The sequence below is a fragment of the Vipera berus genome, assembly GCF_964194415.1.
Source record: "Vipera berus genome assembly, chromosome: 2".
Taxonomy (NCBI): domain Eukaryota; kingdom Metazoa; phylum Chordata; class Lepidosauria; order Squamata; family Viperidae; genus Vipera; species Vipera berus.
Window position 1 is genome coordinate 101,831,867 of NC_138203.1, and position 23,134 is coordinate 101,855,000.

Sequence of the window (23,134 nt, forward strand, 5' to 3'; positions counted from 1 at the left end):
CAACCAAATTCCTGATTATTTTTTTTAATCAACCAGACTGCATATCTTTTAAGTGCTGGGGATATAAGAAGTGCATTATAGACCAACAAAGTCCTTGTCTACAGTGGCACCTTAACTTTTAAATGCACTGTCAATAAAGCTTGTTTGGTCCTGCATTTCTTTTGCCACCAGGCTAAACTTTTTTTTAACTTGCTCCAGGACTGGTCAATCCTTACATTTGTTAGTAGTAGAAGCTTAACTTTTCAGCTATTTGCTTTTATTATTATTATTATTTGCTTTTAATATTTATCGTCTTTAAATGGTTACATACACAACCCTGGAACCAATTTTTTGACAAAGATGCAGTTTTCACAACCTTAAGTAAACAATTCTGAACCTTTAGGTACATTCCAAAGAAGCCAAAAATAGATCTTTTTGGAAAAAGAAAAATTGCCTTTTCAGAATTATTGTCTTCTATATTCTGCTTTGTCCCTCTAGCAAAATCAACTTCATCTCTTCTGTAATGGTCTTTGAGATGATGGTGAATATATTTATTTTTGGAAGTAGTTTGGATTGTAAGTGTCTTTTTACTGACTTGATCTTAGTTGTTTGTTTAATTGATTTATTTGTATTTGTATTGATTTATATGTGTATACACACAGCAAAGGAAAGAAATACGGAGCAAATATGTATTTTGCTGCTGTCTACTGTTAGTGCTGCTGTTTTAGAAGTTAGTTTTAATATACAAGTAATGATTTGAATTGTTAGCTTACGGCCTAACTCTATTTTTAGTTGCCTTAGGTTCTTTTGAAACAAGATCTGACACTTCTCTGGCTGGTAGAAATACAGACTTAGAGCAAGTGGGTGGCGAGAAGCAAGAGAAGGAAGGAGAAGAATTAAACCTGCTTGCCATAATCTTATCTTCCATTGCAAATGTGTTTAATCCCTCTGTTCACGTTACTGGGAAGAAAACACAGAATTCCTATACTTATAAAGTTAGACCTTGTTCCATATTTTCTGTCCTGCAGTTTTGGAAGACTCTCTTGTAATAAAGGGTAGGTGTAAGACAATTTTGGCCCTTCTACTAATAGGCTCAGTAACAGTTTAGCTTTGCAATATATTTATATTGAAAGATGTCTAATATAAAGAGAGACAGTGCCTTTATGTTAGGGCAAACTAACCATCTCTAGGTGACGAAATGATTACTGCATTTTAAAGAACACTACCAAGCTGCATATTATTTTATTTATTTTATTTTATTTTAATCCCATTTTATATCCCGCCCTTCTCCGAAGACTCGGGGCGGCTTACAATCTAAGCACAAATCAATGTGCTTAGCAATAGCCTTCATTCTATGTATATGCCTGCTTATTAAATACCGTAGAAAGACGGGATAAAGGAAGCTTTCCTTGTTTCTGTTGTTCACTGTATATAGCACAATGCCAGCCACCCATCACCCATCACCCATCTCCATAGGCATTTGTGTTAGTTTTTTTATTACAATTTTGTTTGGATTTTTGTTTCTTTGTGTATAACATATATATATATATATATATATATATATATATATATATATATATATATATATATATATATATATATATATATATATATATATATATATATATATATATATATATATATATATATATAAAAACAGCTGCCTGTTTTGTTGCATTTTGGTTTGCATACACAGGAGCAAAATAGACATGACAATAGTTGTGGCATTAACTAGGTCATTTTAAATTAATAACAGTAATAGCAGATGAGTTTGGAGATACATTAAAATCAAGATATTTCTATTAGAGGCATCATTTTATTATAATTCAGACCAGAATTACTTTTTTAAAAAATTCCCATGATTCCCAGTAGCACATTTGTTATGTCTAATTTAATTTCATTTTTGCTTCATGCAGGAAGTCACTCTGGCAGAATTCACCACGTACGACCTCTTTGGATGTTTTCTCAGATAGGTATAATAAAGGGCAGAAGGCAGTGTATTTAAAACAGGGTTGCTTCCAAATTACTGTAAAGTAAATCTTCTGCCATAATACTGCATCTCTTACTGTGTTTTGGGTTTTCTATCACCCTTTTTACCTCACAGTGAAGACTTAGAAAGTTACCTCACTGGGTTTGGATATCCATGACAGAAGAATACCAAAATAAAATGTCCAAAAGAGGGATTTCCTTGGACGACCCTATTCCAGGCATTACCATGTTGTACTTACCTTTCTTATCCTACCTGGAGGACCTTTCTGTTCTTTCAGTTGGTTTCACGCATGAATAAGCTTGTTCCTCTTGCATCTCATTTGGGGCTGTATTGGTCCTATCTGGAATGTTGATACTTATGGATAGAGACATTTGGGCCCTAGAAACAACCTAAATGATTGCTATTGTTATTCAAACATGGAACAAAAGTCGAGCTCAGTGGCTTTGAAAACAGACTTTAATTCAATGGAATAATTAATATCTTCTGCTGAACATCTTTGACTTCTTAACCCGGTGCCATGGCCTTCACTCTGTCCAGGTCTTTGAGCCTTATGACTGAAGCTGATTAATATTTCCATCCCTTTTGGGTTCACTTGGAAATCTCCAGCTCCAGAGATACTGTATTACATCTTGAGCTAACCACGGCATGTTTTTATACAATTGCTGTTATAGCTCAATGCTTTGGTGGTTGTCTTCCTTCTCTACATTTTCTTTCAATCCGTGTATGTCTTTTTGTTTTTATTGTTAGTACAAGAAGACAAAGTATTGACCCTACTTACCTTTAGAAACACAACCTATGTTTTTTCCACTATTTCAAAGCAGATGGGAAGTTGCAACTGTCTCTATACAGACACGGAAAAACTCTTCTCTAATGTTAAAAACCTAGTTTTAAATCAAATCTAACTATGATTCAGTTATTCATTGTCCTCCTACTCTCATGCAGAGGGCATGCTTCTTTTCTTTCTTTTAAATAAAAGCTGCCGGTATTTATATATTTGTGAATGTATGAGCTGATTGGGACATTGCAAAGTAGCCCACTTGGATTTCTCCCCAGGCAGGAGTTACAGGAAACACATGCTTCCTGCCTCTCATTGGCTTAGCAGGGAAGCACCCAAAACTTTTTTGTCTAAGAGAAGGGATGAAATTGGCAGTCAGGATACTCTGTTGAGGAAGGAATTTTTAATATTTTGTTTATCACTTGAGATGTAGGTGATACATTGAGATTGGTTGTATCTTTTTGCTTGCTTCCCCCTCCCAATTTTTAAATTACGACTAATTATGTATTTCTTTTTAAAATATTTGTTAAATAGTTTGCATTTGTTTGGTAATTAATTGTTTTTTATATGTTTTTGTACTTTAAAAACTTGTAATCAAATAAAGTGAAAGTTAATTTTAAAAAAAGAATAGGCTCCTATGTTTTTGTTACGATGTTTGTTAAGGGAATATTTCAAAAATGGTTTTTGTTTTGTGCCTTTGTGTCAATATTAGTTCTTGGTGACTGCCTGGATGAAGTCCTGCAGTTTTCTCAGCAAGTGATTTGCCATTGCTTTCTTCCTAGGGCTACAAAAGAGGGACTGGCCTCAGGACTGGCTTTGTGCTTAAGGCAGGACTACAACTCAGAGTCTTCCAGCTTCTAGTCTAATGCCTTAACAACTGTATTAATGTGGCTGTCTTCAAAATTTGGAAAGGTACAAACAGTAAGGCAACTTCCACAGAAATCATGAACATTATAGACTTAATATTGTTATTACTAAGAAATCTGCCAAATTGCCTGAGGATAAGTACAACTGTTTTGTAAGCTTATTGCTTGATTATGCTTAAAAACAGACCCTTCTCCCTTTTTGGATAGAATTAGAACCTTTTTTAAGGAAGCAAACAGACTGTCACCTAAATGACGGTGGTTGATGACCTTGCCATACTGTTAGACAGATACCCCCTAATCATTTCCATCTTGGTTAGAGAAGGAAACTTGAAAGTAGTTATATTTTCCTATCAAACTTTATGCCTGTCTTCATACAGTTTTCAAAAGAATCACTTCGCTGAAAATACAGTAACTTGACTGCAAATCTATGAACTGTCACTAGTGAGCAGCAAAAAAATAATAATAGAGTTTTCTATTCCTTGTTTTTGCCATTTATTGGTTGTGGGTTTTTTTGCAACACAGATATGTTACTTCCAGAAATTGCTCATACTATTTATCATGGTCCGGATTCAGCACAGATTACTTCAGAGTGATTCTCTTTCTCCATATGGCGTCTCAGAATTAGCTTGAGTTGTAATATTTGTGTGTTGTACATTTATGTATACGCTATGTCTGTGATGAAATGATGGGTTGTGGCTTTTAATGGAAATTATCTTTACTTCATTGGATTTATATAGCCCTCCTTGTATTTCACTTATATGAATCTGGGTGGCTCACAAGTTAAAACACCAAAGACATACCGTATATACTTGAGTATAAGCCGACTCGAGTATAAGCCGAGACCCCCAATTTCACCCCCAAAAACTGGGAAAAGTTGTTGACTCGAGTATAAGCCGATCCGCCGTTCTGCAAGCCTCCGCCGCCGGCGGAGGCTGGATCCGCGCTCTGCAAGCCTCTGCCGCCAGCAGAGGCTCGATCCGCCATTTTGCAAGCCTGAATACACAGGAATACCCTGTGTGGCCGCGGCTCTCGGGGAAGCCCTGGCTGTCCGCTTCCTCGCTCCACGCTGCCATTCGGGGCCCGCGCGTTCCCCGGGCAAATCGCGGCGCCCAGCAGGCGAGGAAACACGCCCGCTCCAGTCGCCCCCCCTTCCCTCAGGAGACGCGAAGCAAGTGACCGCCCGGAGCTTACCGAGGACTTGCGTGCGGCCGAGGCTTCGGTGCTTCCAGGATCGCGCGCACCTCTCCCAAGCCGCCGCCGTCCGGAGACCTGCCGAAGTTTGGGGAGGTTTGGGGAGGTGCGCGTGCACCTCCCCAAACCTCCCCAAACGTCGGCAGGTCTCCAGACCTCTGCGCCCTGCCTGCCTGCTTCTTTCCGCTGCGGAAAGAAGCAGGCAGGCAGGGCGCGGAGGAACGGAGACCTGCCGACGTTTGGGGAGGTTTGGGTGCCTCCCCAAACCTCCCCAAACGTCGGCAGGTTTCCGTTCCTCCTGCCGACGTTTGGGGAGGTTTGGGCGCCTCCCCAAACCTCCCCAAACGTCGGCAGGTCTCCGTTCCTCCGCGCAGACCTGCCGACGTTTGGGGAGGTTTGGGCGCCTCCCCAAACCTCCCCAAACGTCGGCAGGTCTCCGTTCCTCCTGCCGACGTTTGGGGAGGTTTGGGCGCCTCCCCAAACCTCCCCAGGTCTCCGTTCCTCCGTGCAGACCTGCCGACGTTTGGGGAGGTTTGGGCGCCTCCCCAAACCTCCCCAAACGTCGGCAGGTCTCCGTTCCTCCTGCCGACGTTTGGGGAGGTTTGGGCGCCTCCCCAAACCTCCCCAGGTCTCCGTTCCTCCGCGCAGACCTGCCGACGATTGGGGAGGTTTGGGCGCCTCCCCAAAGCTCCCCAAACGTCGGCAGGTCTCCGTTCCTCCTGCCGACGTTTGGGGAGGTTTGGGCACCTCCCCAAACCTCCCCAGGTCTCCGTTCCTCCGCGCAGACCTGCCGACGTTTGGGGAGGTTTGGGCGCCTCCCCAAACCTCCCCAAACGTCGGCAGGTCTCCGTTCCTCCTGCCGACGTTTGGGGAGGTTTGGGCGCCTCCCCAAACCTCCCCAGGTCTCCGTTCCTCCGCACAGACCTGCCGATGTTTGGGGAGGTTTGGGCGCCTCCCCAAACGTCGGCAGGTCTGCGCGACGTTTGGGGAGGTTTGGGGAGGCGCCCAAACCTCCCCAAACATCGGCAGGTCTGCGCGGAGGAACGGAGACCTGGGGAGGTTTGGGGAGGTGCCCAAACCTCCCCAAACGTCGGCAGGAGGAACGGAGACCTGCCGACGTTTGGGGAGCTTTGGGGAGGCGCCCAAACCTCCCCAAACGTCGGCAGGTCTGCGCGGAGGAACGGAGACCTGGGGAGGTTTGGGGAGGCGCCCAAACCTCCCCAAACGTCGGCAGGAGGAACGGAGACCTGCCGACGTTTGGGGAGGTTTGGGGAGGCGCCCAAACCTCCCCAAACGTCGGCAGGTCTGCGCGGAGGAACGGAGACCTGGGGAGGTTTGGGGAGGTGCCCAAACCTCCCCAAACGTCGGCAGGAGGAACGGAGACCTGCCGACGTTTGGGGAGGTTTGGGGAGGCGCCCAAACCTCCCCAAACGTCGGCAGGTCTGCGCGGAGGAACGGAGACCTGGGGAGGTTTGGGGAGGCGCCCAAACCTCCCCAAACGTCGGCAGGAGGAACGGAGACCTGCCGACGTTTGGGGAGGTTTGGGGAGGCGCCCAAACCTCCCCAAACGTCGGCAGGAGGAACGGAGACCTGCCGACGTTTGGGGAGGTTTGGGGAGGCGCCCAAACCTCCCCAAACGTCGGCAGGTCTCCGTTCCTCCGCGCCCTGCCTGCCTGCTTCTTTCCGCTGCGGAAAGAAGCAGGCAGGCAGGGCGCGGAGGAACGGAGACCTGCCGACGTTTGGGGAGGTTTGGGGAGGTGCGCACGCACCTCCCCAAACCTCCCCAAACTTTGGCAGGTCTCGGACGGCGGTGGCTTGGGAGAGGTGCGCGCGATCCCGGAAGCACCAAAGCCTCGGCCGCGCACAAGTCCTCGGTAAGTTTTTTTGTTGACTGGAGTATAAGCTGAAGTGGAATTTTTCAGCCCAAAAACTGGGCTGAAAAATTCGGCTTATACTCAAGTATATATGGTACTTGTTTAAATGAATCAAAACAACAAATGCAAATAAAGAGTTAACTGACTTAAGATAAGTTGGAATGAGAGAACAATACAACGCTGCTAAGAAAATAACCATTAAAAATGATATTCTAAGTAAACAAAACAGCAGAAATCTCTAAGTTTAACATTTTGGGATAAAGACACCACTTTTAATCCATATTTTATTTATTACTACAAGCATCACCCTCAAAACATAGAAGAAATTTTGCCATTTCTTTTCAAATAAAGCAGATATTTCTCGACTAAACGGAATATAGCTTTTGAAGTTTGGATGGGATAAAACAATACAAAATTGAACCCAAATGGCATCCCTTTGAGTCACATGTTTAACATCACAACATGTATAGAAAAGGGTTGGGTCTTGTGGTGCAATATTGTAATGTTGCTGATGTTAGTCTGCCTGCCATATTTCTCCCCTCCCTGGAAGTAGCATGCCAGTTCATTGCTAGCTCCAAGGTTTTTCTAGAGATGGCATTTCTCCTAATGGAGCAGGTCTACAAATTAACTGTCTTAATCTAGACTCACAACTTCCGGTCTCCAAACTCTGCGGGTAACCCAGAAGGATACTACACGTGGTGGTATCAGAAGCCACCAAGAATCTACTGGAATCACAAGGGGGGATGCGTTGCGCCGAAAGATTAATCTAAACCAAGGGTAGGCAACCTTGGCTCTTTTATGACTCGTGGACTTCAACTCCCAGAATTCCTGAGCCCACATGGCTCAGCTTGGAAACCTCTCTCTTTTCCCTCAGCATGGCTGGCTCAGGAATTCTGGGAGTTGAAGTCCACGAGTCATAAAAGAGCCAAGGTTGCCTACCCCTGATATAAACAATTCATCCAAAGGGGATTAACAAACATGTCAGAAGGACAATATCTCTCCCTTCTCCAGCTGCTATCAAACATGTCATGTTTGAATAGGGATATTTAGTGTCATACCTAATAATAATTAATATATTTTTAAAACTCATGATTAGCAGCATTATGCAGGAGAGAATGGGCTTTCTTCCCCTATGCTCTACATCTACAGCACTCTCAAAAACAGGCAAACAGCAAATTGTATTTTATTTTAAAAATCACCAGGTGGCAGCACAATCCAAGGTTACAGTTTATTCTAAAATATTTTAAGTGTTTCTGCAGAGATTCTTCCTGCAGGAAGTCCAAGCCTCCAGACAAACAAGAATGATAATGCACTAATTCACTGTTGATTAAGGCTGGATCATAAGCAAGTTTTCTTCTACCTCTACAGCAATGGAAACTTCATGATTTTTACAATCTCACGCTTTTTTTTTTGCATTACAGACCTGCAAAGATTGTAAATGCAATGATTGGTTGCAAAGGCACTGTTGCAACTGTGAAAGGTTGCTAAACAAGTCAGTCACAAAAGGACTATTATATTGTTAGCTACTCAGAATCATGAATTTGAGATAAGTGGCCATATAAATGAAATAACAAAGAAAGAAATAACTGGGTTTGACTTAATTTGTGACATTAGTTATTAACTTATGACATAAGCTCAACATTCAATAGGCAACAAGTTAATGGTGTGTGAATTGTAGAAGGTTGAGAATCACCCACTGTTGGTGAAGAATCCAGAGATGAAAAGTTAGTAACACAAGTTCTACAGGGGAGGGACAAATTTAGTTCTCACAGAAGTAGTCCACAACTTACAACAATTCATTCAGTGACCATTCAAACAAAGGCACTGAAAAAAGTCAATCAATCAGAATAGAGCTGGAAGGGACCTTGGAGGTCTTCTAGTCCAACCCCTGCTCAAGCAGGAGATCCTATGTCATTTCAGACATGTGGCTGTCCAGTCTCTTCTTAAAAGCCTCCAGTGATGAAGCAACCACAAGTTCTCATGGCAAACTGTTCCACTGGTTAATTGTCCTCACTGTTAGGAAGTTAATTCCAGGTTGCTTCTCTCCTTGATTAGTTTTCATCCCTTAGAATAGAATAATAACTTTATTGTCACTTGAATGTACACTAATTGGCATACATTAAAATGAAATTTCATTGCATACAGCTCTCAAAGGGTCACCACCTCTGATAGACACTACATTCATTTTTTCTTGGCTTGCCTTCTGGTGCTTTGGAAAATAAGTTGACCCCTTCCTCTTTGTGGCAATGGGGAAGCCAAATTCACTTAACAGCCAGGTTACTAACTTATCAACTGTAGTGATTCACTTAACGATTATGGCAAGAAAAGTCGTAAAATAAAGCAAAGCTCACTTAACAAATGTCTCACTTAACAACAGAAATTTTGGGCTCAATTGTGGTCGTAAATTGAGGACCACCTGTATTTCCTGGCCCAGGCATGTATGAAGTGGGACTGCAAATACGTTTTACAGGCAGACCTGTTTACTGCTCTTTGTTCCCACGTCTAAGGACCTCTTTTGATACATTTAGGTTTTAGGCGTATATCTAAAAATTGAGTGTAGTTATAACAAATTATTCATTGCAAACATACATGAAGCATGACAAAGGGGCGGAGCTGAAGTAGGTAACCAATCTGAATTTGTAACTGTTCAAAGAGTGTAATAGTTATGAGTTACTTTCTTAAAGTATAATGGCCAAGAACACTGAACATGTGATTTTGCCAGTGGGACTGGGGACCCCAGGTTGAGCTGTTGTGATTGTGTGATCACTGCTCTTGGGGGTGGGTGGCTTCTTGCATTGTGATATTTTAATGCTGCAGTTACCTGTGTGAGTTGGGCAACCATATATATTTTATAGATAGATGACAGATAGATAGATTAAATGGACTCCTCAAACTATTGATCAGAATTACCAAGAAAAGGCCATTTCTCTATCCTATATCCCCATATGCAACAAGAAACAAGCATCTCAGATGTGGTGCAAATAACAACGTTGTGATACAACTACCTGGCATGATTTGGATCAAACAAGCACCAGTATCAAGGAAGGCTATTTTTATACTCCAGTTCCATCTGCCTCTATTCTCTTTTGCCTTCAGAAGGCCATGGGTCATCTTGTTATGCAAGTGTTTGATCTTTGCCCGAGTATCTAAGTAAACACAATACTTGCTTGCTGGATCTCATTCAAATATTTTCTTCAGGAACAATATCCTCTTCTCATTATGACTGTAAGTCCTACACTGCTGAGAGCCCAAGGTCCCAGCTTCAACTGGGGTTAGCTGCTAATATGCATATTTCCTAAGAAAATATTTTTGCATGTCAGTTCTCACCATCTACGGCTGAAGCACAACATCAAACTCTCTCAGTGAGATATTTTTATTGTGGTTTCTGGCACAATAATCCTGCAGATCTTGATTTTAGGGTATAGAACAAATGTTAGAAGTTTAAAGATTAAAATTCATAGGACAAGAATGTAAAGAAGGAACATTCAAGGAAAGAAAACTTGCAGTTCCAAAGTATTATTGCTCTAAATGCCTTGGTTATTTTAAGTAAATTAAATATTTCAAGTACATTCATTAATTTAATATTAACAATAATTTTAACTGCAAACCACCCAGAGTTTAGGGAGCCTACTTCCCCTCCTTGTTGTAGATATGCATAAGCTGTTTAAATTTTTTGTGGTTGGCTGTGCTTATGATTGTATGAAGTTGAATTTTACTCCTGTTAAAAGTGTGAAAGCCATCTAGAGTCATTTGGATCGAGTGGAATATGAATATGTTAAAATAAATAAGAGAAGAGACTTCCGGTCCTGCGCGGTAGCGACTTGTTGCGGGCTTGCAGACTGCCGCACCCCCATGGCTAACTTTCATCGTGCCTGGAGATCCTAATGGGTCTGAACTGCCCTGGAGAGGCGGCAAAGAAAGAAGGGTGCCCCGGAGACTCTGGAATGACAGCGGCCACTCTATTCATTTTGGGGAAAGCCTTCTAACCTGACAGGAGAAAGGCTGTATTTCACTGATCAGCCCAAGCTACTTGCAACCGAAGTCCAAAAGAACTAACCAGCACAATAGTAAACAGCGTGCTTGAAACAGGGTGAGGAATCTGATTTTCCCTTTTCTATTCTGCACTTAATTTCCTGGAAAAGATCCCCAAGCAGCAAAATACCTCCGAAAGTGAAGGAGGGGGGATTTCTGCCCCACCCTTATACTAAAAGAAGCAGCGAATTAAAATTTCTATGGAGGATGAAAATATATGGTAGTGAAATAAATTTATAAACTTGAAAGCTAAAATTTAACTTTGGACAAGTTTAAAATTGTTGAATGGTTAAGACTCTCATTTTAAAGACCATTGTTCATATTGAAAACTAAGTAGATGCTGACACCTAGTGATGGATGAAGATTATGACAGTTATGATTTCCATAGAGAACTTGCCAAAACCTAGGAAAAGCTAATCTGTATTTGTGACCTTAAAAGCTTTAATAATAAAGAACAGCTGTGACAAAAAAAAGACAACAATCTGGGCTGCAGTCAAAGAGAATTATAAACTTTAGGGAAAAAAGTCTTTTTTGAACTTTTTGGATTACAAATATCTATTTAACCAGGACTCTAAAGCTATTTGCAGATAAGAAGGAAAACTTCAACTTTTGGCCATCGTGGATCAGAGACATGTAGATAGAACACACCAAGAAAAGCGCAGCAGAGCTGCACTGGGGGAGGTGACTGATCACGAAACTGGACAGGTTGCATCCAGATAGGGTGGCAGCAGAAGCTTCATGCCCAAATCCCCCAAGGGGGCTGCAAGTGGGCCAGGAACTATGGGCATGGGAATTTGTGGGTGCCTGGAAAAATTACTAAAACATCAGGCCCCCTCTCTTACAAAGTGGGGCTGGAGGGAGGGCGAGTTGTCCGGCACCACATCGATCAGCTTAGGAAGCATTTCCCAGAGCGGCCACAAAGCGAGGACTTTGTCACAAGTCCTTACCAAGGTCCACAAACCAGCAGCCAAGCTGGCCCATGCATAGACCCTGAAGGCTCACACAGCCCAAGCAACGAGGAGTTGGCTGTAGAGGAGGGGAACCCGGACGTGCAACATGGGTCCCCTGACTGAGAAAGCCAACCTGATAGCTACAGCCACTGTGCTAACTCTGCTAAACAAACTGACTCTGGGGTGGGCCAACCTGGAAAGGCCAGCCAGAGAGCACCGAGCCACTCTGAATCACTTGAACTAAGAGACACTGGTTTACCCAGCCCGGCGGGCAAGCTGGTAGTCCAGGATGTGCCTGGGTCCCCCAGGTGTTCCACAAGGCCACGCAAAGCTATAATGTTGTATGTACCCTTGTATTTAATGCTGACCTACAAGATTGTAATGGACAAGGGAGCTATAATGTTGTAATTACTTTATTGTGCTGCTAAGTGGAACCTATTCACACCAGTGTTAAGTCTTTGTAAAGTGTATCGCTGTAATTACTTTCTATTGTTGTTATAGTGTTGTTTGTTCTAAGGGGGGAGGGGTGTAATGTATTGGGCTTGCTTGTTAACACCACGTGGTAACGGCTGGCAGGCTGCTGGAGCATTGAGCTAACTAACGGCTCCCAGTATCTCAGACAGCCCATCTCCAGCGCTGCTATTCGTTGCCCCTAGGCAGCAATAGGTTGCTTCAAACCTATTGGCCGCCGCCTAGGGGGCAGGGTATAAATTGCTGCATCTGCAGCCCTGTTCTCTAGTTCAGATCCTGCAAGCAATAAACCATGATCTTTGCTGAACTCACTCGCCTCGTCTTCATTCCTGTGCAACGAAGCCAGTACGCAACACTCTCAGCCCAACTCCTCTCACTGGGTTGTTGTTGTGGGGGAAATAGAATGAGGAAGGTGGGTCGGGTATGTTTGCTGCCTTGAGTTATTTGTAAAAATAATAAAAGTGGGATACAAGTAAATATGTAAGATTAAAATAAATAAAAATTATTGCCCATTTGCGGTCATTAGTTGGAGACTACCTGTGAATACTTGGCAGATGTTCAAATATCCATTGAATTGAAAACAAAGTCAGATGAAAAAGCTCATTGGTTTTAAGATATGGATTTCACCCTGTATCATCACCACCAATATGTTGTTTCTGTCCCTCCTAATATCACTTCTGCACCATTTAAGGCCGATGAACAGGACAAGAAAGAAAATAATTATTATTTTGGGTTTTGACAGGATAATTTATTTTGGTTCTCGATGTTATTCTTATTATACCTTTTTATTCGTTAAAATAAACATAGAAAAGAGGTAATGCGTTATAATGACCGCATTCGTTTTAATCGTCCATGGGGTCAACAAGAAGTACCCACAAGGCCTTGTTTGGTGCCACTTGGTCTCTCTAATTTTGGCCCCAGAGAGAAAACATATGGAATAAGAGTTGTAATAGTCTCTTTTATAACCTTTACAGCATGCCTTTTCTTTTCAATCCCTTCCAGTATTGAGTTATATGAGATTAGTAAAGGAAAGTGGGAAGATATCCAAACCAATCATAGTATGACTAAGAAACCAGATGCCGCTGTTCTTTACATTACAAAGCTGGTGATATAAATCTTACATTGTTCCTCACTGCCCTCTGTAAACAATATGGCTGCTGGGGCTTCAGTGCTTCCTCAAATGTCTCAGTATGGATATTGTAGAGATGTTATGTATCAGATCATAGACATTTATTCTAGTACCTCCACAAGATTGTACTATTTGCATAGCTCAGAGTGCATAACAAATATCTGCATTTTCTATTATTTAGAATAGTCTCAATAGTTGCAAAATCTCTTATGAATTCCCTTTTCTGTGCATAATACACATGAGAAGCCTGACAGAACTATTAAACTTTTCAGAGGGTGCTTGAATTGTCCTATATAGCAGGGGAGAGCAAAATTTGGTATCTAGAGACTGTATGTATCACTGGCTGATGGCAGTGAGGACCACAATTTATTGAGAGACCATTTATTATCCTTTGGATTCTGGAGAATACACCACAGTTTTCTTATATGGGAAACTGTGCCGTGCAACATAAGCATTTGTAGCTAGAAGTTGATGAGAAGGCCCTAGGGCCTTTGAAACGTGGGCTTGAGCAGCTACATGCAGCCCTAGGCTTTGGATTACTTTGAAACTTATAGGATCCCAGTTCAAAAAATTTAGAAATAGATAATCTATATATAAACCCAAAATTGCTAAGCAAGCCCAACATAATTGCATGTGGTTTCAAATGAGGCATAAAGGAAGGAGTTGGTTCAAAGGAAGTTGGGGAATCAGGCAGATGAAGTTTCTTCTGCCCTTGCAAATGATTACTGTGTTCAGAATCACAGTGAAAGAAACCCAGTCAGAAGAGGAAATATTGCCATGCCAAGAGATTATTTGCATGTTCAAGAGAAAGACAGGAAGAGAATCTTGTTCAACAAGAAGAGAACAATCCCAAAGAAATACACACGGAGTAATTAAGGTTATAAAATCAGACCTGAGGGGAAGGCCCTGTGTTGCCAGAATATTCTTCTGCTTGCAGAGATATTGGGATCGGAGGCACCATTTTACAACAGTTCCACTCCTGTCTAAGCAGGAGCTGATGATGGTGACAGGAGAGGAAAAATTGTCCCCCTGCCAGGAATTCACCTTGCTTTGGGATTATTGTAGTTCAGTGTACATGGGCTGCCTTTGAACAAGAGCCTGAAATACTGCTGAATATGGTTCTGAAGCTAACCCCAAAGAGATTTTCCTATTGTTCAACTTTCCACTTCTCTTTCCTCTGAAAGATCCCATCATTCCCCTGCCCTGTATTCTCTAAGTCAGTTCCTCTCAACCCTTAGCTTTAAAACCTATGGACTTCAACTCCCAGAATTCCCCAACCAGCATAAGCTTGAGAAATAGTGCACTAAGCCCACATGAACCCAAATAGGCAAGATGGAATTGTAAAAAGCTGAAAGGAATAGTTTCAGTGGTTCAGTAAGATGCAATTTCAAGGCAGCATTGTTGGGGCCTGGCTGCACAGTTCTCCCTGAACGTTTTTCTTTAACCCACAAAAATAAAACAAAATGCCGATAATCGTTTTAACTTAAATCTATTTCATATGAAAATAACAACAAGCCATCTTACAAGAACAAATTCCTTCAAATTGGGAAAAAAAGAAACAAACCCAAGGCTTTCAAGAGTTACTCAGAGGTGGAATCTAGATAACACTGTTTGCATTTTTATAACATTCGCAATGACAGCATAAAATGCATTATCTTTTTTTTAAAAAAAAATATGGGTCAGTTAATGATACACAAAGGAAAAATGTGGTGTGCGCCCACTTTCAGTAGAGCCAAGTGCACTCTTATGCAGATTCTGCCAGAACCAATGCCAGGTTTGAAAACGCTACAGAGATCAAAGGAGCTGAAGAAGTTTCAGAGACTTAAAAAGAGAGGAGGGATCTGCAGAGGCTAGATACTGGCAGCAAAGCCAGTCCTCCAGCTGAACACTGTGCTCTGCATCCACTGCCCTCTCGGCAAACTTCATCATTAACAAGGCCCGTTTCATGTCAATCCAGTTCTGAAGAGCTCCGTGAAGGACTTCCCAGGGCTTTAGTGGCTGATCTGCTATGTCTTTCCTAGGGCCCCAAAGCAGACACTGCAGGATCCGCTTGGCTTCCGTGATGGGGATACGTCTGATGGGGTCTGCTTCCAAGAGCAGGTGTGCAAGCTTCTGGAGCCCACCGGAATAAATGGAAAGGTTGGGAAGGGCAGGGAGGTCATCCTGGTTGTATCCTTGTTCTCTGAGACGGGTCTGAACTTCAAATGGGTTAGGCTGGTGCAGAAGCTCATAGATGAGAATGCCGGTTTGGAATTCGTCAAACTTTTTGAACTGGGAGGCGGATACTATCTCTGGAGCTAACCGGGCCTGGTTCTTCTTTGACTTGGACTCACTGGTGCCTGGCTTTTGCATGGCTTTTAAAAAATTGGTGATGAGGAGCCTTGGCAGATGCTTGTCATTTTTGGTCCTGCTACAGCCGGTGAAAGGTTTGCAGCGCACCAGCAGCAAGTTTTCTAGGCAAAGATCTCTGTGAATGACATTGTGCTCCTTAAGATGCTCCAATCCATTGCAAAGCTGTAGCAGCAGGAAACACACTCTCCGCTCATACTGGTCCGGTTCATCTTTATGGAAAGTTTCAGCAACTCCCACAAAATCGGCAGCAGTCTGGTGTGGCACTTCGCGGGTAATGACAACCACACACTCTTGCTCAGTGGCAGAGTGAGAAGGACACTGGCTGTCCACGGAAGCATTTTTCACCATGCTGGAGGGCACAGTGGCTACAAAATGCCCACAGTCCTGCTGGATATTGAAGTGAACGGGAACAGAAGGGCTAATACAGGATGCTGCAGCTTTGATGTCTTGGTATGTACATATCTATGAGGAAAAAGTACAAGCAAAGATTTATTGAAAATGTCACTAACATCTGGAAACTGATTAGGAGACAAAGAAATGGATACAGAGACAAAGATATTCCCTAAAGCAATTAGCAAGCAAACAGATATCCAAGCCGCTGAGTGGGAAAGCAACTGAGTCATGAAGAAGGCATCTAGAGATGTTTTGAACTAAAGAGCAATTTCAGATATTTTAGACTACAAAATATTCAGATATTTTAGACTACAAAAGCTTTTAGCACACTGGTACTGGCTTACTCTCTTAAGTTTTTCCCATTCCCCCTTCCCTTTCTGTAAATGGAGACAACCAGTCTCCAAGACTACTTTTTCCCTTATGATATTCTGTAAAGTATAAAGAACAGTTTTCTGTAATGGTGATGGCATCCGGTTAAAAACTGGGAGATTGTGAGTTCTAGTCCTGCCTTGGGCTCAAAACCAGCTTGTGACCTTGAGCCAATCACACTCTCTCGTCCCTAGGAAGCAGCCAATGGCAGAGCTGAAAACCCTTGCCAAGAAAACTGCAGGAACCTGTTCAGTCAGTCTCCAAGAACTGGACACAACTGAACAGGGAAAAACGTGTATACACATTGATACTCTTATATTGTTGTTGTTATTGCTACTACAATTAATATTACTGAAAATTATTATTATTAATTACTCCATTTTTATTGGATTCCCATAAGCAAAAAGATGATTTTCACTGCTGTGTTTAATCTCTTTCTTCAAATATAAATTATTGTTTTGTTTCAAGCAGACACACACACACACACACACACACACACCAGGATCTAAAACTTTAGGAATATAATCTAATAAATCTACCACACTAGAAGACAACTGTGTTTTTAAAAGGAGGGTTCCTTTATATCTCTTCCTGGATTATAATTTATCCAAAGAACCTGTCTCATTATTAATGTGGATTAAAAAAATACAGATGAAGATTATGGTTCTTCTTGCACTGTGTGCTAAAAGCCCCAAATTATGCAAGGCTATCCCATCCACCTCTTGCAAGTGGCAGAAAGAAAAAAAAAGAGGAGTTTGGATATTATGTGAAATGCTCCAGACTTTTGCAACATAAGAGATGCATATGTGAAAATTATTTAGCTCAGTGACTATGTCTTGACATATCAATCAAATATTTCAGCAGTGAAAACTGAAGGAATTGTCCCAAACCGTTTAACTAATTTTTCCCACGAGGTAGTGCACAGCAGCCTAACTTAGATCTTAGTTTTCTGAGCTTGGCCTTATAATGCTACAGTGCTGCCCTGAGACAATAAAGACACATTTTGTAACATAGGCACAAACACGTGTGGTCTGCAAGGAACACAAAAAAGGCTTATTTTTTTTCCTGGCAATTGCGTACTCTGTTTTTAAACTCTCATTGTGAATACACACCGGGTGATTGCTTGACTGACAGGAGAGCAAGCCCTTTCCTTTTGTGAAACTGGCATCCATGCAGACAACACTTCGTGCACAGCATTGAAAATTAAGGCCACAATCCACAAAAGGCAAAGAGATCAGCGGAACTAAAATAATACAGCTTCCTGACTTCCTTTTTAAAGTGACTAAGACCATCTCCAGCCTCCGTGGATAGAAAAGATGTAACCGTATCTTGAACCAAGAGCAGGAAGCAACAATCAAAATTATGTGACTGAAATAATTTGAAAATATCTTTTTTTTTTCTTTTGGAAGTGCAAGGATGGTGGCATTTTTTCTGAAGGGTGTGCAGTTACACCAGGGTACCCTTAAAAAACTTACAGAACCCAAAGCCAGAACGAAGGTGGCAACTGTCAGGGAAGCTCTGGTGGGTTTGAACACAGGAAGACTCTGGAAGTCCTGCCCTACATGGCCAAATGTCTTGGAAAGGATGAGTCATTTGCACCCATGAAGGATTCTCGTGAATCACAGGAATTCAGGGCCTCAAGAAGTTCTTGGCACCAGTTTGTGCTCAAATGATGTTAGAAGGGTCAAGACTCACCTCCTTATTGTTCTGCTCTCCTGGCACTAAAAGGGGTGCCATGACAACAATCCCAGCTACACACCCTCTTGGCCTAACTCCAGACACTTAACTTTCCTGTTAAAAGAAGGAGAACTATTGGTGCCAAGCACACTGGCAGAAGCCCAAAAATTCTCCTTTTTTGATGACAGTGTCAGAGAGATTTTTTTTCCCCAAATTTCTATTTGTTCTGACTTGGCATTTTGGAGTTAATTATTCCCTGTACTTGTTCCCTGGCTGTTTTTCTTGAAGCTCACCTTTTTAATCCACATTGGTTTCTCAAAGGACTTAATCCTGCTAGCTGCTATTCACCCCTGAATTTTGTCATTTGAAGGGAATTGTCTAATCCAGGTAAAATCTTCCAAAAGACCTCAAACTGAAGCCCAAAACATTTTGATCAGAATAGTAAAAGCAAAAAAAGTTTATAGTATATTTGTTTGACCCTATGTTCCAGCAAACCTGGAGTTTTCTTTCAGGCCATTTATTTGAGGAATTTTGAAAGAGACTAACTGATTTGAGCATTTAAATCAGATTAGTGAAAATTCTTTGAGCAATTAAACAGGCAAAGCAAGACAAAGCAAAAGAAATGGGTGCTTTTCTCAAGTTCTCGTGATCAGCCATTATTTCACCTCAAGCAAAGCCACTCAACGACGACTTTAGGAGATACATTTAAGAGCTAGTAAAGTGTCCAGACTAATCGTAGATGTCTTTTCCTAGCATCAAGAGACCAGCTAAAAGCCACTGCAATGGAGGAGAATTCCCACCTAGGTGGAACTTTTTTTTTATCATTATGCAGACCTCAAGATAACAGAATAACAGAGTTGGAAGGGACCTTGGTGGTCTTCTAGTCCAACTTCCTGCTCAAGCAGGAGACCCAATACCATTTCAGACAAGTGGCTTTCAACCTCTTCTTAAAAGCCTCCAGTGATGGAGCACCCACAACTTCTGAAGGCAAGCCCTTTCACTGGTTAATTGTTCTCACTGTTAGGAAATTTCTCCTTAGTTCTACGTTTACCTGCTCTCTGGACCTTTGCATTGCTTCTTGGAGAGTTGTCTCCTCGTCTAGTTATTTGAAGTGTCACAAAGACAAAAAGGACTTTGCAGGATGGGAGCACTTGCTCCTTCTTGGCTCTGGCTTTAGCTGAACTCTTGGCTGGATACATTTCCTGGACGGGGGCATCAGGCATAAGAAATGCTTCCCACTCCTACACTACAAAATGATATTCTTCCAACTACTTACTTTCACTGCGTAAGTGCTAGAAGGATCCTTGGCACACGTTGCACAGAAATATACTGCATCTCCCGCATTACAGCATGGTTTGTTGCAGGTAAGTTTGAAGAAAGGCCAGTAGTGCTCACTAAAACGCAGCTCGCTTCTTTGATCGTGCATAAAATAATCCTCACATTTTGAGACCAGGCGTCGCAAGGATTCTGCGTAGAGCCCTCCCAACTTAGTATATATGCCTTCTTTGCTGTTGATGTTGCTGAAGAGGTTATGGAGGTGAAGGCTGGAACTTGAGGAGACCTGGTTGGATATACTGTGCTGTGAGGAAGAACGAGATGGGAAGTTTCTATCCTGAAAGCCACAAAGGCTGCTATTCTTGGCAGAAGTTGGGAATGGAGTAGGGGTGGACCCTAGGAAGTTTTTCCCCAGAGACTCAGAAGAGGAAATTGTACGGTGGTTAATTCCCAAGTTAGAGCAAAAGAGAGATTTTTCTTGGATATAGACGTTGCTTTCTGATTGACTGGAGTTCAGCTTGAAGCTGGGGAAGACTGCTACTTTGGACGGAGAGGATGAGCCCCAGTAAAATCCTTCGGGTGATGAAAGAGCTCTGCTGACAGTTTTCTTTTGGGGCAGAGGGGGTGGCTCCACAGTTTTGCACAGTGCCGTGTCTTCAGTCAAACAGGCAGAAAAATGAACGGAAGGCAAGGTAGGTTTTTCAGGATGGGTGGAGGAAGGAAGACTCATTTTGCACAATTCTCCTAAAACACACAGAGACAAGTTAAACTGACTTTAAGCCCGAAAATCATGGCAGCGTGGATAAAGACAATTTACAGTATGAGTTCTATCTAAAAATGAAACATAGAAGCAAAGGACTGAATTATTTACTGAGAATATCTTTATTACCAAATATGGTATGGGAACAAATGACTTTCCTTATATCAATATCACTGACAATGGTTGTTAAGCAATCACTTCCGTTGATCCCTGCTGCAGCAAAGCTTTTCCAGGCACCCAAATGGATTATCAGAAGACAACAACAGTAATGGACCCAGGGCTCAATTCACTTTATATATGACAAAATCGGTCACAAACTGGACTATGTGTTTCTGTCACATCATACAGATGTAGCACGTGATCTGTACAGCACAGGTCTATGCTATATTCCATTTCCCCCCAAAGTTGGATGAGTTCATTTGTGAAATCATAATACTGTCAGCAGTTCCTTTATACTTCAGCAAAATAGACAAAAATGATCTTATATTTCTTGTTCTTGCTACTGATCCTCATGTCAGCTTATAACTATATCCCATACCCTTTGACTCTATCCTCTGACTTTGGGGAAAATAGGTAGATAATATTGCATTTTGTGACAGAACTATTAACTATTAGCTATTAACCAACCAACTAAGGAGAAATTTCCTGTCAGTTAGAACAATTAACCAGTGGAACAACCTGCCTCCAGAAGTGGTGAATGCTCCAACACTGGAAGTTTTTAAGAAGAGACTGGACAGCCATTTGTCTGAACTGGTATAGGGTTCTGCCTGAGCAGGGGGTTGGACTAGATGACCTCCAAGGTCCCTTCCTACTACTACTACTACTTCTACTACTTTTTATTATTGTTGTTATTATTATTATTATATTGCTGTTGTTGTTGTTGATCATCGCACAGTCAGCCAGATGTTCAGACTCGATTTGGCATTTTTGTCTACCTATCGAGTCCTTACCAAGGACCTGGGATAGGCAGATGTGGATGTTTGATGGTATTACAGATATTGTCGCAGGATGGAAGCAGTTCCTAGTAAGATCGCCTTTTGCAATTGACTGATGGCAAATTTGTCAATGCCAATGGTGTTCAAGTGATGCTCTAGTTGTTTTGGGATTGCACCCAAGGCACCTATTACTATTGGTACTACATCATCATCATTATCAACATTGTCATCATCATCATCATCATCATATTATTATTATTATTATTATTATTATTAATCATCATCATCATCATCATCGTCGTTGTTGTTGTTGTTGTTATTATTATTATTATTATTATTATTATTATTATTATTATTATTATTATTATTATTATTATTATTATTTATTATTATTATCCCAGTGCTCCATAAAACCTATTTCTCCATCTATGGTCAACATATCATGGGCTTATAATGCTTCTAGTAAGATTATTTTTTGTGGAAGAAGAAATGGGATTTATAGAGCAAGACCACTTAAGACTGAAGTATTTATGTGTGGAGGCCAAGGATTTAGATAGGGCTCTCTGTAATATAGGTTCTGCCACTCATAGACTAGATCTAGACCTATCTGGTTAGTAAGGGTGGTTAAACTCACTCTGTATGATGAGATTTGGGAAACGGTTAATATTTCTTTGAGGAAGGTGGCTGTGCCATCTGCTTTGAAGAAGGCAGTGGTGCACCCCTTCTTGATGGAATTTTTTCTTGATTCAGTCATTTTGGACAACTGTTGCTTCATCTCTCACATTCCATTTTTGGGGATAACATTTTGGAGAAGGTGGGGAAATATATTTTCAAACCAAACTGGTAGCAACAACCACCTTAAAATTGGAGTTCTTGTGTGGAGTTCAAAGTACATTTCCAACAAATTCTATACTGGAAACTAAGCATGTTTATATTCATATGGTTGTATTGGTCTAGGACTGTAATAAACTGACTAATATGGGAAATGAATCACTAAGTATAATGAAGAAACACTATTGAAAGGTAGAAATCAATGCCATATAGTGTTTTGAAGACCACTGACATTTTGTCATATAGGCGAGCACTGCTGACTGCCCTACAGAAATGAAGCTGGAGCAGGGTAAACATTTAAGCAGAAAAACATGTCTGCTCAGCATTACAAACTGAAAAACCAATGTTGACTGAAACATGCCTTTTTTAATGATAATATTTCCCCCCCCCCTAAATTTCTGGAATTAAGATGCATTCCTCTTCAAAAATTAAATTCACAAGTTAGGAATACGCTTGCTTTTTCCAGTTTTGCATTATGTATTGATTTGCAAGTACAATGCAGAAAATCATGTAGTGACATAGCAAGCTGTCTCATCTGTTTGGCAAAACTGTGGGGGAAAGACTAATTACAGTTATATCAAGAGTCACTTGATTGTGAGATGGACAGCTGTATAAATATGACAAATAAATGAACGAATAAATATTTTATTTCTAATGTTGACAGACAGTTCTGTAGTTTGCTCTAGTTTGGGTAATTTGGCAATATCTAAGTTGGAAAAAATGTATTTTCCTATTGTGACTTTCATGCTGTGTTCCGGTGTATGCTAGTGGGTCTTCAAAAGCTTCTTATACATTCCTCAGTGGAAAAAATAAGGCTGGATAATTTTTTCCCTAAAGGGCACCTTGCTTGCCTATCTGTTGTGATTCAGGGTCAGCCTGTGGGTTCGGCAGTTGGGTCGGACGACTCAGAGGAGGAGGAGGAGGGGGGTGTTGAAGAGCTTGATGAGAGTCCTCAGCCAGGCCCCTCTCATCTGGTCACGATGCAGACCCAGCTGTGTGAGCCTGACAGCGTGGATGAAGATGACCCACAGCTGGCCCTGTTCAAGGACGCCCGACGCAGGAGGCAGTCAATCAGGAGTAAACAGAGGAAGGCAATGGGGCTCCTCGGAAGGAGGCAGAGAGAAGCCACGCCCTGAACTGTATTTAAGGGGGAATGCGTGGGAGGGCTGGTTTGCTGAAGGCAACCGCTTGAAAAGCTCCTGTTTCTTGGTTTGTGTCTTGTTCTATTTGTTTTTGTAGCAATAAATTTGGCAGGCGTAATTCCAGCCTCTTGCCTTCTTGTAAA

General features: G+C 41.8%; 1 protein-coding gene across 1 annotated transcript in view; it reads right to left on the reverse strand.

Annotated features, from left to right (window-relative positions):
* Positions 1-14,738: 14,738 nt before the first annotated feature.
* PRAG1 (PEAK1 related, kinase-activating pseudokinase 1) overlaps positions 14,739-23,134 on the reverse strand; it is a 33,930-nt gene continuing 25,534 nt past the window's right edge. The window contains exons 6-7 of the mRNA XM_081317548.1: positions 19,325-20,067; positions 14,739-16,071 (exon numbers count right to left, since the gene is read on the reverse strand). Of these exons, the coding sequence (XP_081173674.1) occupies positions 15,052-16,071; positions 19,325-20,067 (1,763 nt within the window). The 3' untranslated portion in view covers positions 14,739-15,051. The remainder of the gene's footprint in view (positions 16,072-19,324; positions 20,068-23,134) is intronic.